This window comes from Macrobrachium nipponense, chromosome 25 (assembly GCF_015104395.2).
Source record: "Macrobrachium nipponense isolate FS-2020 chromosome 25, ASM1510439v2, whole genome shotgun sequence".
NCBI classification, from domain to species: domain Eukaryota; kingdom Metazoa; phylum Arthropoda; class Malacostraca; order Decapoda; family Palaemonidae; genus Macrobrachium; species Macrobrachium nipponense.
Window position 1 is genome coordinate 61,976,397 of NC_087214.1, and position 17,485 is coordinate 61,993,881.

The window sequence follows — 17,485 nt, forward strand, 5'->3', positions numbered from 1 at the left end:
TATTTTTGATAACTCCAGTCAATATTTTTCTTCAGTATACAGGCCCTTGTTTAACTTTTATTAATGCATTTTGAGTTCGTAAGGCAAAAACTTTATTCATTTCTGCTTTTTTCATAATTTGAATGTGGTTCCGATGGTATATTTCTGTAGGAGATTTCAAGTTATTTTTTTTTAATACCTCGGCGATATACGTCAAGCCCTATTTATCATTGTAAACCTTAATAGCTTGTGAATTTTGATAGACATGACCTAATATTACCCCTCTTGGTCGAGACGTTGATTATTTTTGTATGTAATACTACTCGTCAAAGCAGAAGTAGGTTAGGGTTAGTTGTGACAACGAATCAATCTAGTTCTGCTAGAGATTTTTTTTTTTTTCATTTTAAGATTTAAATTAGATTTTTTTTAATGCAGAAGTAGGCAGAGGAATTTTGAACCGTGAATAAATGAAGTAGGCAGAGATTTAAATTATTTTTTGAAATGCAAAAGTAGGCAGAGAAACTTTAATTAGTGAATAAATAGTTCTGCTAGAGATGTCAATCTTTTTTTATTTTAAGATATAAATTAAATTATTTTTTGAAATGCTGAAATGCAGAAGTAGACAAAGAAATTTTGAACAGTAAATAAAGTTCTGCTATAGATGTTCAACCATTTTTTTTATTTTAAGATATAAATTAAATTATTTTTTAAATACAGAAGTAGGCAGAGAAATTTTGAACAATGAATGAATAGTTCTGGTAGAGATGTTCATCTTTTTCAAGATGTAAGTTAAATTATTTTTTAAATGCGGAAGTAGGCAGAGAAATATTGATTATAGTGAATGTTAATTCGTATATTAAAATTAAAGACTTGAGATATTACAACCCTCCCACAACTAATTTGAACCATTTTACCAGTCAAAAGCTTCTTAGGATTGTGTACGGATTGGTGTGAATGGATTTTTAGGACAAGCCCAGGAAACTGAAGTACTGTTGTTCTGAATTCTAATGTAAATAGAGTAAATGGTGTGTTTTTATTATTCTGAAACATTTTAATCCAGTGAACCAGTTCTCTTGACTTTGGAAAAATAATTAAGAGTAAAACCTGCAACGGGTATATGAAGTTCATATATTTAATTGTCAGGCTCAGTTTAAATGTATTATCAAATCTTATCCCAAAGGTGAGGCATTTGTTAATTGGAATCTGTTGACAGGAAGAGGGGATATATGGAAGGGGAGGGGGGGGGGGGGGTTGTTGGTGGAGCGGTTGGGTTGTGGGGGGAGGAACTGGCCTGCAAATGGAGTGGTTATTCGAAAATAGAGTTGGTATAAGTTTATTGAGCAGCGCTTTAAAGGGTATTTTGATGTGCTTTTCCCAGGGTAATTCCGCACAGAATGGGACTTGCTATATCGCTCAGTGGTACACCTGTATGGACTTGACGATTCTCGCGTTTTTTTGGGGGTACTTAGATAGTAGACATTCTTTCAGATTTTACTCCAGTTTTCTGTGGTTAACATTCATTCAGATTCTTAAGACTCCACAGTTTTCCGTGGCAGGCCTTAATTTTTAATTTTAGTTAAAGTCGACCAACGACTCGGAGACAGTCAGTCAGTCAGTCGATACAAACTGCTCGGGTGAAGCAGACCCACCTTGCGGTAAGTCGTACTTTAACTACCTGTTGGAATAAAAACTGGCTATAATTACGGTTTTCCTCACCATGTCCGATTATATAATAATTTCCATTTTAGGAATTAATAATAGTACCCCCATTTGTTACTGTGTATTGTATTTTACACGCATGACCAAAAAAATAAATATAAATTAGTTCCTAATTTGACGCGGGCCATAACCGCTTCTGATCAACTCTTAATTACCGGAGACTTTTGATTTTCCCATAACCGGATATTCTGGAGACTTTAATTTTCTCTTAACCGGATATTTGTAGGCTCGGGGAAAAAAATACAGAACGGATATTGATCCTTCTTGACGGACGGGATCCCGTCCGTTGGATCGTATGGCTCTCAAAGCGCTCGGATTCCGCCTACGCACACACACGCGCACACGTACACACACATAACACACAGCCCTAGCCGTCCGTCCGTTCTCATGAAATCGTCGAATGGAACATTCCTGGGCCATCTGCCCCGCCTTTGGCCGCCGCCGCCGCCGTCAGCCCCCACACAGGATACAGTTGAAGTCCTTGAGGATCTCCTCTTCCCCCAGCCAGCGAGAAAAGTCAACGCCCGCAGTCACCACTTTTGGCGGGAACTTCTGTTTGGCGCCCCACGTGACCACCCACCACCCCCGTCGTAGTAACTGGGTGGGGGGACGTGTGCGAGAGTTGCCAGACATACAAATGAAAGTCTCCTTTTGATTGGTCCACCGTGTAACTGAACGCACTCATTGGCTGGAGAGACTACGAGGGACTACGGACAATTTCATGGCCGCCAACCGGCGCTCGTCCAGCAGTTAATGTTTAGTCTTTTCTTCGCTCTGATACGGAAGGATTTAAAGAACTAACTTATCACTTAAATTATAAACAATATTATTCATAGTTTTATGTTATTTAATACGTCGTTTGTGGATACTTTTAAAATAAAACTATCAAAACAGTGATGCTGTTGGCAGCGACAACTGAATGTATTGAATTCTTGAGTGTGACGTCAGACAGCCAACACACACACATATACACACTTAGGGCCAGACGTAAATATTACGCTCACGGAGGAGGGAAAAGTAGTTCCATGTCTGGTGCGAGTTTTTTCATCAGGGAAGGGCTTTGATAATGAACAAAATTAAATATATGAACACTTCCGCGCGCCGATCAAATCTGTCAGGAAAGAAATCGGAATGAATCGAAAATAAAGTCGCAAAAGTACGATCTCGTAGCGGAGGAATACACGTCTCAGAGCCAAAGTAGACATGACCACCGCTACCACTATTCATATCAGTTATACTCTGACGCTCATGGTGTAAGGAAGGCGTGCGTGAGTCGCCGTCCCCCCAACTTTTGCTGTGTCTCTCTCTCTCTCTCTCTTGCGCGGACATCTCGTGTCAACATTGTGATTGAATGAGTAACACGACGGAATATGGTGGATGTTCTTGTCTCTCCCAAGATCTCTCACATTATGGCGCCCCAGTCTAGTAGTGTCGCTCCACCGCCGCCGTCGCTGGTGTTTTGCGAGAAATCGGCGGCAGCGACTTCGGCCGCCACCTGCAAAATGTGTTCAAAGTGCGGAACAATCTCCTCCCCTAATAACAACAATAACAATAATACCAATAAGCAATCCATCATTGTGCCTCCCAGTGCTGCGAACTCGGCTACCACTGCCCATACCCCGAACAGAGTGACTGTGCCAATCCACAACAGAGGTAATTCAGGAATTCCTTGAGGTGTCTTTGACGATGTTTACCTTTAGAAGTATAATATAATATAGCCTTTTTCAAAGTGGGCGGTGCCATTGGTCTTCTCCCGAAGTCTCTTCGTTAAAATGGGCGTGAGAGGTTGATATGTCTGTCCTTATCAGAAGGTGGATGATGAATACATCGTGTGTCGAATTTCGCGCTGGGTTTCATTTGGCCTCAATTGTTTAGCTGTGTTGGCGATTTCACGACGGCAACAGGAATGATTTTTCTACGGGCTGCTCTGTGAGCGAGACCCCGTGCTGGCATAAGGCCAGCTTAATCTCCAACAACAACAAACAGGATTCATTTCGAGTCCAGGAAACGACGACTGATTAAAGAAAATAGAAGCAGATTTTCCTTGATCATTTTGCCCCTTACCCGAGATTTCGTCGTGAATAGGACACGTGTTCAACTTATATATAGTAGTATCTAGCATATCTAGCATTCCTGATGTTTTTTAAACATGTGTTGTTGTTGTTTGGTAAAACCTATGGTAAGACGAGCAGTATGATATTTGAAAGCACGATTTCAACATTTTAAAAGCTCTAATGTCGTGAAGTGCTAATTGCTAATGTATTATCGTATCAAGAACGTTTGTTGTATTAATAAAAGACTTTATTTGACGCGTCATTAGTTTAAATACATTACTGTCTGTTTAGTAAGACTGTCTGTTTGAAACTTGAAAGCACAATTTAAAAGCTCAAATGGCGTGAAGTGCTAATTACTAATGTGTTATCGTATCAAGAACTTTTGTTGTAGTTAATAACGTTTTTTGACGCGTCATTAGTTTAAATACATTGCTGTCTGTTTATAAGACGAGCTGTTTGAAACTTTAATAGCACAATTTAAAAGCTCAAATGTCGTGAAGTGCTAATTGCTAATGTATTATCGTATCAAGAACGTTTGTTGTATTAATAAAAGACTTTGTTTGACGCGTCAGAAGTTTAGTAAGACGAGTAGTGTGGAACTTGAAAGCACAATTTTAAAAAGCTCTGATGACGTGAAGTGCTAATGTATTACGTCTCATGAACGTTTGTTGCATTAATTAATGACGTTGTTTGACGTGTCAGAAGTCTAGTAAATACATCATGAAAGTCAGATTCACGAATATTTGTATTTAAACATCCTAAGTCTTTTCAAGGCTCTAAAAGTTAAGATTGTCAATTTTGTACAAACTTCTGTGCCGGTCATTTAAAGGATGTTTTTTTTTTTTTTTAAGTGCGAGTTGATAGGCCTTTCGGTTAAACCTTAAGCAATGTTTGTATGAGTATTCATAGTATATGTTATGTCATATTGAATATAATGTTAGTGAATTGTATGACTTGCTGCACCCAGCGTTAATCACTGTTTCTGTTTACGTAGGAAATGGACGGCATTTAGAAGAAACGTACCGTGTGGGTTCCGTCTTAGGAAAAGGTGGATTTGGCACCGTGTATTCTGGGTGGAGAGTCCGCGACGGTGCCCCCGTGGCCATAAAACAAGTGGCCCGGGCAAAAATTACAGCGTGGGATATGGTGAGTATTGTCCTGGTTTGTTTGTGTCGTTTAATCATGACATGTTAATTCTAAGGTATCTCCCCCTTTTTTTGTGTGTGGATATGAAAGGGCGTTTTTAATTTATTTTAGATGGTTTTTTCTCTTTGGTTTTTGGTCATTTAGGATAGAGCAGATATATTTTAAAACTTTAAAAGGTTCATGTTCGTGAATTTAAATTGTTAAAGGGTGATAACGGTCATTTTTGTGCATTTTTCTGTTTATGCAGATTTCAAAAAGGGATACGTAACGATGCTCATCAACTGACTTTATGCGATGCTGTTTTGGAACTCCTTTAGTTTTAGGTATAAGCGTCGTTCTACTGAACAGTTATGATAAAAAAAAACAATCTTTTCCTTGTAAATGAACAATAAACCTCCCGAGTGTACGGAAATGGCGAGTGTGTAAATAGGAGAGAGAGAGAGTGGGGGGGGGGGGGGGGGGGGGGGGAGTGTTTACACTTTTGTTTTTATCCCCAACGCCATCTCGTGCTGCGTTTGAAACTAGGCCAGTCGTCACATCATAGTCCACACTCGCTCTCTCACACATTCCTCCTCTCCCCCTCCCCCTCAGCCCCCATCCTTCTCCTATGCCTTACAATATTATGATGGCTTTGCTTTTTATACTAGTTTCGTCTGCTGTGGGATTTCCCCCTCATGTTCATTTCTTCAGTGTCTTGGAGGCCGAGATCCACTTCGTTTATTTCATTGCTTGATCAGTTTTCTTGAGTAATCGAATATCCTTTTTTTATGTAATTTGAGAATAAGGAATGAAGGTGTATTTTTTTTATGTACTTATGCATTGTGCATTTGTGTGTGTGTGTGTGTGTGAGAGAGAGAGAGAGAGAGAGAGAGAGTTTTTAGGGGGTATGGGATTTGGTCTAGTTGGAGGAGAGAGGAGTTCTACCACCCGATCGATATGAGCCGACTTGTCTGGAGCGAGGAGAAGAGTGTGTGCGTGTGTGGGGTGATAGCGCCCTTACAGGCGTGGGTGGCCTTGTGGGCGCTGAAAAAGATGCGTGGGCGTGCGTGTGTATACAAGGATGCCATTGTAAATTGTGGATTGTAAAGAATTTGGTATATACTAGGGTTTTTTTATCTTTTTCTTACGTCTGGTTTTGGCCTAAATCAACTGTCACGTTTATCTCAGTTTCAGTATTTATTAGGATTTGTTGATGTCGAAATTAGTACCACTCTCTCTCTCTCTCGCTCCTTCTCTTCTCTCTCTCTCTCTCGTCCCTCCTTCCATCTCTCTCCTCTCTCCTCTCCTCTCCTCTCTCTCTCTTCTCCTCTCTCTCTCTCTCTCTCTATTATATATATATATATATATATATCTATATATAGATATATATATATAATATATATATATGACTTGTCGTTTCTTGAATTTTACTGTTAACTAAGGATGTCGCCGGGGGAGCTTTTATATAATTTACCCTTTCGGTCGAAGTAGTTTAGTGGGTGGTCTGCGCGCTTGCACGCCGCTCCGTGTGGGTGGCATTGCAAGAAACTTGTCTTGCATTTCGTGTCATCAGGCTAAGGCATTATTGCTTCGAAAGTCATGTCACTGTGATTCGAGTAATACCACGGACACTCGAATCCACCTGCCTAGTGCATGGCATAGCGCCTTAATGGCATTCTGCAGACATGCACGTGTCCTAGTTGCTTGAATTTGATTTTCAGTGTTTTTATCATGAAATATTCTGCATTTCGAATCGTAGTTTGCATAAGAAAAGGTTTTTTGAACGTTTATGAGTCTACCTTGCATCCTACTATCCTCTTGTGAGTCTAGCTTGTATCTTACTATCCTCTTTGAGTCTACCTTGTATCCTACTGTCCTCTTGTGAGTCTAGCTTGCATCCTACTGTCCTCTTGTGAGTCTACCTTGCATCGTACTGTCTTCTTTGAGTCTAGCTTGTATCGTATCATGCTCATATGATTATTCTACCTTTTATCCTACCATCCTCTTATGTGTCTAGCTTGTATCCTACCATCCTCTTATGTGTCTAGCTTGTATCCTACCATTCTCTTGAGTCTGGCTTGTATCCTACCATCCTCTCATGAGTCTGGCTTGTATCCTACCAAATGGAAATTCACTAGAATCCTTCTCGAATCTGGGTCAAAGTATAGAGGTCTACGTCAACCATCGCATTGTGAAAGGTTCGTCGACTTTAGCTTCCGGGGAAGAAATGTGAGGTATGTAAGAAGCGCGCATTATGTATAAATGTCAGAAACGACTTAGCATGTAAATGTTCGTTAGGCTGCACGGAGGTAGTGCGGCTTCCTTCGTCATAGGGAACGTCTGTTGCTTAGGTAATTGGCCAGACGTGTGTGTGTGTAAGTGCATTGACAGACATCTGACTTGAACGAAGCTACTCGTTTTCCCTCTTGAAGGATCTTGCGATAAGCCTCCGTGCTATTGAGTCCCACACAAACATGCTAGTATAGTACTATGTGCGAGTGAGTATTGGCGACTATAAAAAAGTCTCTCAGTCGCTCCTTGTGGGGTACACAAGTTAGTGCTCTCTCTCTCTCTCTCTCTCTCTCTCTCTCTCTCTCTCTCTCTCTCTCTCTCTCTCTCTCTCCACGTCTTCTCCCACCCCCCCAAATTTGCATATACTATACACTACTTGTTTTAGTGGCGTCGTTAATGACCTGACTTAATCTTGAACGAGGTTGAAGCGCCGTGTAGTCCGATCGGTGTGAATGGAAATGATTTTGGCGGGTAAAAGGTAGAGAGGCGGGATTATGGCGGGAAAGGAAGTCGTAGTACTCTTACTACTCTAGTCCGGGGGAAGGTTAGCAGCGCGAGTGTTGCCGACTCTTGTTATTTTTATTTATTTTTTCTCGAGTTTTTATATCAGCGTGAATGTAATTTTTCTTTCAAGTACCATTGTTCTAAGCTTCAGTCGTGTCCAGTTGCATGAACGTATCTGCTGCTGCGTGTTTTTTAAATAATAGCGTTTAAACTCTATATTATATAAAGTTATAGTACATATGGCAAGGGTGCGTTAGTACCATAGTGCAGGTTTGTCATCGTGTACGTACGTCATCTCTCGTGTTTTGGGTACTTTTGGCCTGGGTAGGGGCAGGAATGTGGGGGTGTGTGTATTCGGTTCGGGCAGTGGAGTGCCTTCGACCAAGAAGAAGGGAAAATGACTGACGCTGAGCGAGCGTTGGGGTTAAGAGCGGAGGAATAAGTTTATCTTCATGGTCTTGGGGACTGGTTAGCGTAGTAGGGGTAACGACCCCTAGAAAAGAGCGTCTACATCGCGCTCACAGGGGATAGGGGTGACTTTGGAGGGCGACTGCGAGGAGGAAGGTTGTGGGGTGGGGAGGGCGAGGGAGGGTTGGTAGCCTTGGGGATAAGGTGGGGGGGGGGGGAGGAGAAGGAATCCGTTCGAAATATGAGGTAACTGGCGAAGTGTTTTAATATTTTTCAGTTGAAACAATGAGGTTATTATTAATATATATAATACTATATGTATATATATTAATTATCTACTTTATTAGTCTTATTCCTCTGCCTTCCACAAGGTAGATGTTCGTAGGGGAGGAAAATAGATTAGGAGCTGTAAGGGGCACGACTCTATGGGGCTGATGGTGAAACCAGGGGATGAAAAAGAGAGAGAGTGAGTGAGTGGGGAACCTTCCTTCACCTTCACGTTGCTATAGTATTTACACTCGCACAGGGGTAGGTAGTAGGTCTTTAGGCTTACTTAACTATATTTTGATTATTCGACCGCGCAGTTGGTAAAGTCCAACCGCGTTTTACACACACACACACACACACACACACACACACACATATATATATATATATATATATATATATATATATATATATATATATATATATATATATATATATATATATATATATAATATATATATATATATATATTATATATATATAAACAGAAGATTGTGTTGTACTTCGTAATACGCATCGTTCCTCAACACTGGTTTGTTTGTTAGCCTAAACATAAGGTTTATTTCTGATGGGTAAAGGACGACGCTACTGGGTACTCTTTTGCAAGCTCTCTCTCTCTGTGTGTGTGTGTGTGTGTGCGCGCGCGCGCGCGCGTGGTATTTTTATACACGAAAGGTGTCCCTGGGTGTTGTGAATGACCGACCTGTATGAGAGAGCCCCCTCTGCTGCACTAGTACTAATGATTGCTAATGAGCAGAGCGCGCAGCTGCTGTGGGTAGCTAGTTGCTACCACCATTACTGCACCGGATTGGTTGCTGTTGCTGTTGACCCAGCGTCGAGGAGAAGGAAAAAAAATTGGGGATGCGGACGTCCTTGTGGTGAAAGAGAAGAGCTTGAGAAAGGGATTGCTTTAGGTGCAAGAAAGGATGTTTGCGGTCACCCTTAAGATATTAGAGGTCATGCAATGCAGCCGAGGTGTAATTTCAACCCTTAGGGTTTCCTTGACCCCCTCCCCCCCATTTTTGGTGTTGGGGGGAGGGGTGGTACTTGGTAGGGTAATTGTTCGTAGACATTCTCTGGTCTGTTGTTGGTCTTCCCTGAGATATTGTTGTGATTAGGGCGTGTACACACTGCCAATTCTGTCTGTGGGATTCGACTCTGAAGTTAACCGCGCAGTAGTAAAGTTAAATTCTCTCTCTCTCTCTCTCTCTCTCTCTCTCTCTCTCTCTCTCTCTCTCTCTCTGGTATAGTCTTTGGGTACGCATACCCATTTCATATGATGTCGACGCGTACTTAACATGTGTATATTATTATTAATAATCTCTGTTGGGGGAGGGGCGTTCTGTCTGGATACGCTCCTTGGTGTTAACATACGAAGTCATGAGTCTAGGATTGTGTGGTCAGGAGCGCCCACGTGAAGTAGTATAGAAAGCTGGGCACGGCGGTGGTGCCCAGTCTCGGCTGGAGTTATGTGGAATGTACGACTGGATCCCCGAGCATACTATACAAGTAGGATGCTCCAAATACGGACGGCATTGGATGACGGTGGCTGGCCAGCGGCTCCTTTCCGAGAGGTATGACCTCGCCATGTCGTCGTGGTATTTCGCAGTGGGTATAGGGCATGGTAATTATTTTCTCTTTTCGCCGAAAGCTTGGTCACTTCTCAGTGATGTGCCCCCCTCCCCCTCTTCGCTGATGTATTCACAGAGGAGCCGTGGCTTCAGTGTCGATGAACTGGGCGGTATTCTCAGGCCTTGTGAATTCGGGGTTTAGTCCAGTGGTCCGTGTTCCGTTGCTTGCATACCAAGAGGACTTGGGGATCTGGGTATGGAGTGGTTCCTAGGGGTAGGTGGAAGGGGGTTGGGTGGCAAAGGACTTCATTATTGACTTCTGACGGGCCTGTCCTGGTCTAAGAATGTGTTTTAGGTACCTGAAGCATTCTCTCGCTCTCTCTCTCTCTCTTGAGTTTTGGTTTTTGCACCTGTCTCGTGTGTTCCTTTAGCAGTTTTTTAAGACCAGTGCCCAGTTTCCAAGCCTGAGAGAGACATATTCCAGGTCGCAGGTTGCTTGGGACCTTGAACAGGTTTTTTTGCCTAATTCCAGAAATGACCCAAAAGCTTTGCCTCTCGTTTCAACACTTAGGAATGTTTTCAGAAACATATTTCAAGTTTTAAGTGTTTTCAGAAACTTAACATATTAAAAGATATAACACTTGTGGAAGTTTTCAAAAACATGTACAGTTGTAACACTTACGGATGTTTTAAGAAATATTTCTAGTTTTAACAGTTTTCAGAAACTAACATTTTAAAGTTATAACACTAATGAATGTTTAAGAAACATTTAAAGTTTTAAGTGTTTTCAGAAACTAACATTTTAAAGTTAACATTCAAAGTTTTAACACATATGGATGTTTTCGGGAACATTTCTGGTTTTAACTCTTTCCTGAAACCACTAATTTTCAGGTTTGAACACTTAGGTATGTTTTCAGAAACACATTACTAGTTTTAACACAATGTTTGCAGAAACTCTTCCAGTCTGAACACTTGGTGAAGTTTTCAGAAACAATTTGTGTTCACGGAGTTCTTTATTGGTCATAGATGGGTAAATTTGTAATATTTGGCAGCAATAATGTTGACAATTCAGCTTGCTACTAATTTCAGGTGCCATTAGAAATAAAGATTAGTCTTGCCTCACCTTATGGTTACCTATATATCTTCTCGCCTTCTGCAATATGCAATGTGGCTCCTTGTTGATTGTGCGCTAGATCAGTTTATAAAAACACTTGGGACGTCTGGTTTAAACGAAAAAAAAAAAGTTTAAAGAATCCATTACCCCCTGGGCCAAGTTCAGATGGTTTAGCAATGTTGGTTAAGTGTGCTGTTTGGAATGAAGGGTTTTGTGTAATTTTCTTGGAAATGTTGATGATTTTGTACGGAGTAGTTTGTGAGTGACAGAATAGATACTACTGGAATTGTTAATTTGCAGTCAACTTTTGACGAAAGTAGTGCGCATCTGCTTTGCAAGCGCTCTCTCTCTCTCTCTCTCTCTCTCTCTCTCTCTCTCTCTCTCTCTCTCTCTCTCTCTCTCTCTCTCTCTCTCTCTCTCAAGGCTACTATTTGTATACACGAAAAGTTTCCATGGTGTAGTGATATTAATCGTCAACAATTGTTTAAGGGATATATATAGGTGTGTTTTATACTCATGACTGAAAGCTTGTTTTTGTTATTCACATTTCAAGCAGTTAACATGCCCACATACTCCATTCCTATTAAAACGTGCCCAGTGCTACATGATTATGGGACTTGGACGTCCCGTAAATCCTGGGGACGCAACAGGTGGCATCTTGAGGACGCGTCCCAGAAACGACGCAGGAACTGGCCGTTGGTAATCGCCTGCAGATCTGTCTTTTAACAGCTCCCCTTGGGCACGTCACTGAATTCTTTAGAGATGGGGGGTGAGGTGGGTTGGGGTGGTTTTTACGGGGTGACGGGTTGTGGGGGGGTGACTATTCGAGTGTATATTTACACTTTTTTTTTGGGGGGGGGGGGGTTGTGAAATTACCCTCCGTAAGAGTATCTTGGTATGTAATATCGAATGTTTTTATCCTTGTCCTGAATTGCCAAGAGCGAGTTTTGTTCTAGCGTACATCCTCACTGCAAAAGGCCGCCCTTTCGCCACCTGGTACGGGAATGTTTAATAAAAAAAAAAAAAAAAAGATTAAAGTAAAAAATAAATGGATTTCCTCCAGCGAAATTTAGCCAAAAATTACCACTTTTTTTTTTATTTATTGCGTCGTATAGTGCTCGTTAATTGTAACTTGGTTTATCAATGACCTTATTTTCTGGTGTTATGTCTGGGTTACATATGTCGTCGAAAAATCTGCATCTTAATTACGCGCGTCAAGGCGCTCTCTCTCTCTCTCTCTCTCTCTCTCTCTCTCTCTCTCTCTCTCTCTCTCTCTCTGTTAACTGGATCTGAAATCATATGTTTCGTAGAACGGACCGTCTTGGCACCAAAGTACGCTGAAGAATGTTACTGTGTATTGTGGGGGAGGGGAGGGTTTGTGTTTGGACGGGGGTAGGAAGGAGCTGGAGGAGGTGGTGGTGGTGGTAGTAGTAGCAGCTTCGTCCAGTTTCGTCGAGGCCTTGTCTGGAATGTGGTCTGGGGGCACTGGCCTTCCAGAATCCAGACTTGGCGAGTCTCATGAGAGAGGTTGCCCACTACTTAATTTTTCCTCTCGTCTCCATAACCTTTCTTAACTACGTACCAGAAATGGCTTGTGCTAAGCATTACGTAGGCCAGCATAAATGTCCATTGTAATATATGGTCTTGTAATTGTTGTTCTTGCTCAAATCTTGCCTAGGTATTGTAGTTAATGTAATTATCATTCGTTTGAAGGACGGGGTATATTTATGCTTGTGGGGGAGATATGCAAAAGCTGGGTAGCACACTTTCAAGATAACTGTTAGAATGTCTGGATTCCTTCAGACACTTCCTGTAATGATGAGTCGTCAGGCAGCTGTGTATTTGAATGCTTTACAAGTTCTGAAATGACTTATTATTTAAATGCACTTTCCTGAGTGTTGTCTGTTAGGATAGAGACTTGTTGGAATGTGTTTATCATCTCTGAAATGACTACTTGTTAGAATGCTTTCATCATCTTTGAAATAAGGTAGGATAGAGACTTATTAGAATGCTTTTATCATTTCTGAAATTAGTTAGGATAGAGACATATTAGAATACTGCTAAAATCTCTCTAGATTTCAGGTACCTGAAGATCTTGAATGTCCCCCCCACCCCCCGCGGGACATTATAGTAAACAGAAGATGGTTCCTTCGCAGTAACAACTGATTAACGTTGCTTTTTTCTCTCCCCCTTAGGTGGGTGGACGCCGTGCCCCACGGGAAGTGTCGTTGTTGCTCAGAGTGGCGCATGTGCCGAATGTGGTGAAGCTCATGGACTGGATCGAGAGAGAGGACTCTTACCTCCTGGTCTTCGAACGGCCGGAACCCTGTAAGGACCTCTTCGACTATATCACGGAGCACAAGGTCATCCCCGAAACAGAGGCCAGGTCGCTCTTCAAGCAGGTGAGGAGGGTGGAAAAAAAATTCCTTTTACTGTACCTCCTTTCATATTCTCTTCCATCTCACTTTCATTAACACTCTCCGTTCTCTTCCGTCTCACTTTCCCTTAACCCTTCTCCTGACGCTTCTTTCGTAGTGCAACTGCGAGGTCTTCCTCCTTTTACATCTTTTCCTGCCAAACCTTTTGACTGTCCGTTTCCGTTTCAGTTTGAATGACCTCATAGGTACCAGCGCCTGAGGAAAAAGATCCCTTTTACTGTACCTCCTTTCATATTCTCTAACATCTTGTTTTCCTTCATTCTCTCCTGACCCTTGTTTCGTAATGCAACTGCGAGATCTTCCTCCTATAACATCTTTGCTTCCTGACCTTCTGACTGTCCGTTTCAGCGCTGAATTCTGGTATTCTGTTAATAAGAAGAGTCTTATCATTGAATATATCTGTTGATTTATGATGTTTTCTGTGAAGACTTTCCATTCGTGTACGTATTGTTCCTGGCATTCCTTAATGTTTGTTTTCCCCCTTTCCCTGCACAGGTGGTGGACATCGTCCGCGACTGCCACGCCGCCGGCGTCATCCACAGGGACATCAAGGATGAGAACCTCCTGGTGACCTACGACAACAAGGGCAGACCCATCCTGAAGCTCATAGACTTCGGGTCGGGCGCCCTGCTCTCGGAGAAGACCTACACGGACTTCGACGGCACGAGGGTCTACTCCCCCCCGGAGTGGATTCGCCACAACCAGTACGAGGGCGTGCCGGCGACCGTGTGGTCGCTGGGCATCCTGCTGTACGACCTGGTGTGCGGGGACATCCCCTTCGAGCACGACGAGCAGATCGTGGCGGCGCGCGTGCAGTTCCGAGCGGCGGTGACGGAGGAGTGTCAGCACCTGGTCAAGTGGTGTCTGAGGGTGAGGCCGAGCGAACGCCCTTCGCTCGACAGCATCCTGACCCACCCGTGGCTCAACCCGCCGCCCCCGAGAACGAGGCATCCGGACCAGCAGTCCCTCGATAAGTGCTCCACCTCGTCTCAAGAATCGCTTTGATGGCGGCCTCCACTAGTGGTGCTGTAAGAAGCCGCTCTTCTTCAGCAGCAGCAGTTAGTGCATTACTGCTGTGCGCCCTTCGCCCGACCGCCCCCCATATTCCTCCTCCTCCCACATCACCGCCCCATCATCCCCTGCCCCGTATTGGAACAGGCTCTCTCTCTCTCCCTGCCACCAGCCGAGGGACTGACTTCCAAGGGGAGAGAGCGAACGAGCCTTAAGTGTAGGGTTTCCGCTGGAGACGTCGTGGAATTGTGAATATGACTGCAATTGTTCCACCCCCCCCCCCACCCCCACACTGAAAAGATGGGGCGTGTGTGTCTGACGGCGGCGGCGGAGGGCGTGTTCGGTGTGTGTGCGCGTGTGTGTGTTTGTGGCGCTGTATTCAGTCTGCGGACGACGTCCGCCGGACGCTCTCGATCTCAGATTCGTGGGATTCCGAAGTGAGGGGTTGGGGTGCCACCCCCACACCCCTCACCTGGGCGCCCCCCCCCTCCCGTGGTCTTGCACAACTATTTATTGCCTATAACCTCGCCAAGAGGCTGCTCCTACTACTAGTAGTAGGCCTCCGTTCCTGACGTTCCAGTTCAGACCCGAAGAGATCGGGGGCCGGGGGGGATGATGGGGGTGTCACTCACACTCCCTGCAGGAGAGGGGGGGGCAGTCAAGTCAGTGAGAAAAAGAAAAAAAGCCCTTGTGAGTTAAAAAAAGAGAGGGTATCCTGGGCATTATTATTAGGATTCTGCTTTGAGCCCTCTCTCTCTCTCTCTCTCTCTCTCTCTCTTCTCTCTCTCTCTCTCTCTCTCTGTCGCAATGCCAAAAATAAAAAAAGTGGTCTGGGCTTCTTAGCTGCGAAGCTTTTGAACGTGGAATGGGATAAACCAAAGTTAATTTATCAGTCCAACATTGTAAAATAAAATGAAAGTTTAAAAAAAAAAATGTAAGATTGTAATTTATTTTGGTGCTTCAACCGTCGTAAGAGTGTGTACATATTGTAAATAGTCATTTGCCCCATTGTACAGTTCTATTCATAAGAAATTGCTCAAGTGTGTAAGTTATGTATGATAACAAAAAATTTAATTTGAACCTTCAAAAATTAAAAAAAAAAAAAAATACGTCAGTTTTATTCAAGTTTAAAGATGTGAAGAGATATAGACTGTAGTTATTATTTGATGTGAAGTGGGCGGCAATCATCTTGGATCATCTCCCTTCATATTATAAAAAAAAGAAAGTGGTAACCCAAAGATATATAGAAGTGGATTAATTCATTTTCTGTCTCTCTCTGTCTTTCTCTCCCTTTCTCTTCTCCCGGAAGTTTAGTGGTAGCGTTTGGTGCTCTTTTGGATATTCAAGTTACAAAAAAATATAAATAAAGGTTCATCAGCGAGTTTCAAGATATACGATCGTCTGGCTCTTCGAATTAGCGAATTAATTTTGTGTTGTTCATGACGGAGTCTACGAACCTTTTTCCTCGCAAAAATTCTCCCCCACCCCCCTCCTCCCCCTCTCTCTCTCTCTCTCTCTCTCTCTCTCTCTCTCTCTCTCTCTCTCTCTCTCTCTCTCTTCCCCTTAATCCCTCATTCCCTCTGTTCAGCAGGATTTTCATGATAGAATCTGTAAATGTTTCCATACAAGTACTTCATCATCAGATTCAGAAGTTATCAATCTTCGAAAATTTTATCTCTCTCTCTCTCTCTCTCTCTCTCTCTCTCTCTCTCTCTCTCTCTCTCTCTCTCTCGTCTTGAGTTCTGTACATCCACAAAAGTCAACTTGAAACAAAAAGCGAAGACCACGTCGACGATGACGACAACATTCGTTCACTATTGATTGATGGGTTAATTGGCTGTGTCCCTTCCATCAACCTCCCAGGACTCCCAATCCACACATCTTTTGAACTTAATCAGTCGAGTGTTCTGTCTCTCTCAAATTGGATTCTATAGATGAAGAAGAATATATACTTCAGTGTTTTATACATAATACAATGGATCTATCGCGCACAGAGTACTATATATATATATATAGTATATATCCGCCTCATTACTTTTCTTCAGTCGGGTCGTTAGAAAAAAAAAAATCACCCCTTCATTCATTGCAGCTTCGGTACATAGTTTTGTATTCAGTGGGTCGTCGACGACGACCAGCAGCAGCAGCAGCAGGTTTCTTCAGATAAGTCGTCTTAGTATGGGTAGCTTCGGGATTTCAAAGAACTTTACTGTAGCCGTTTGTGGCTCCGTTATTTATTATTATTTTCTTTTCGTTCGTTCCCCCTCTGGGTTAAGGGCACATTCAGATTTTGTTGAGTTCCCAAGGGAGTTAGTTTTGTTTGTTGGGGTTTCCCGGGAGGGAAGGGAGGGGTACTATTCATCTGAAAGTTTTGATGGTTAAAGAGTCAAAGCAGTAGGTGGTAGCTCGATAGTCTTTCTATTCAGAAGTGGTCGCAACAAGTTTAGATAGATAGAGAAGAAAGTCGATGATAAGATTCCAGCTTTTTTTGTACTACGCCAGTCTTCTTTTGATACGTAGAACATTATTATTATTATTGTTATCGTAACCCCCTTTTTACATGTGTTCTTGGGAAGGTATTGGTGAAACTTTCTTTGTTGGCTAAGTAGGTTTTCCAGTACATTTGGGTTGTAATAAGAGCAATTTTTTGGTGGCCTAAGGTGAACTTTTAACATTGTGTGCGCGCAAGCGCTCTTATCTGTGTAATTCTTTAAAAGAATTTTGTGAGAGGCTGTAGTGTTGAAGTTAGGTAAAAAAAAGTCATTAAAAAGGAACTGCTAAATCCGCTAATGTTTTTGAGGGCACTGGTCTGGCACTCTTAAGTATAAAATCATCCCAAAATTATGATGGAATTTAAGATGTTGAATCATTCAAGCAATTTTGCATTATGTAAAAAAAGTTTGCCAGATCAGTAACACTCAAAATGAGAATTATAAAAAAAAAAAAAACTGCCAAAATGTAGAAAATGTTCCAGTAAGTCTGCGAAGGCAGGATTATTTCAAGTGA

The 17,485-nt window shown here is 42.5% G+C and overlaps 1 protein-coding gene across 4 annotated transcripts in view; it reads left to right on the forward strand.

Annotated features, from left to right (window-relative positions):
• Window positions 1–15,842, forward strand: part of LOC135199437 (serine/threonine-protein kinase pim-3-like) — a 34,322-nt gene extending 18,480 nt beyond the window's left edge. For 3 of the 4 annotated variants that reach the window (XM_064227469.1, XM_064227470.1, XM_064227472.1), the window contains 3 exons: window positions 4,747–4,898; window positions 13,229–13,435; window positions 13,967–15,842. In XM_064227469.1, the coding sequence (XP_064083539.1) occupies window positions 4,747–4,898; window positions 13,229–13,435; window positions 13,967–14,476 (869 nt within the window). In that variant the 3' untranslated portion in view covers window positions 14,477–15,842. Of the gene's footprint in view, window positions 1–2,920; window positions 3,352–4,746; window positions 4,899–13,228; window positions 13,436–13,966 lie in introns of those variants that run through there. The other variant, XM_064227468.1, reaches the window with a different exon arrangement.
• Window positions 15,843–17,485: the final 1,643 nt, after the last annotated feature.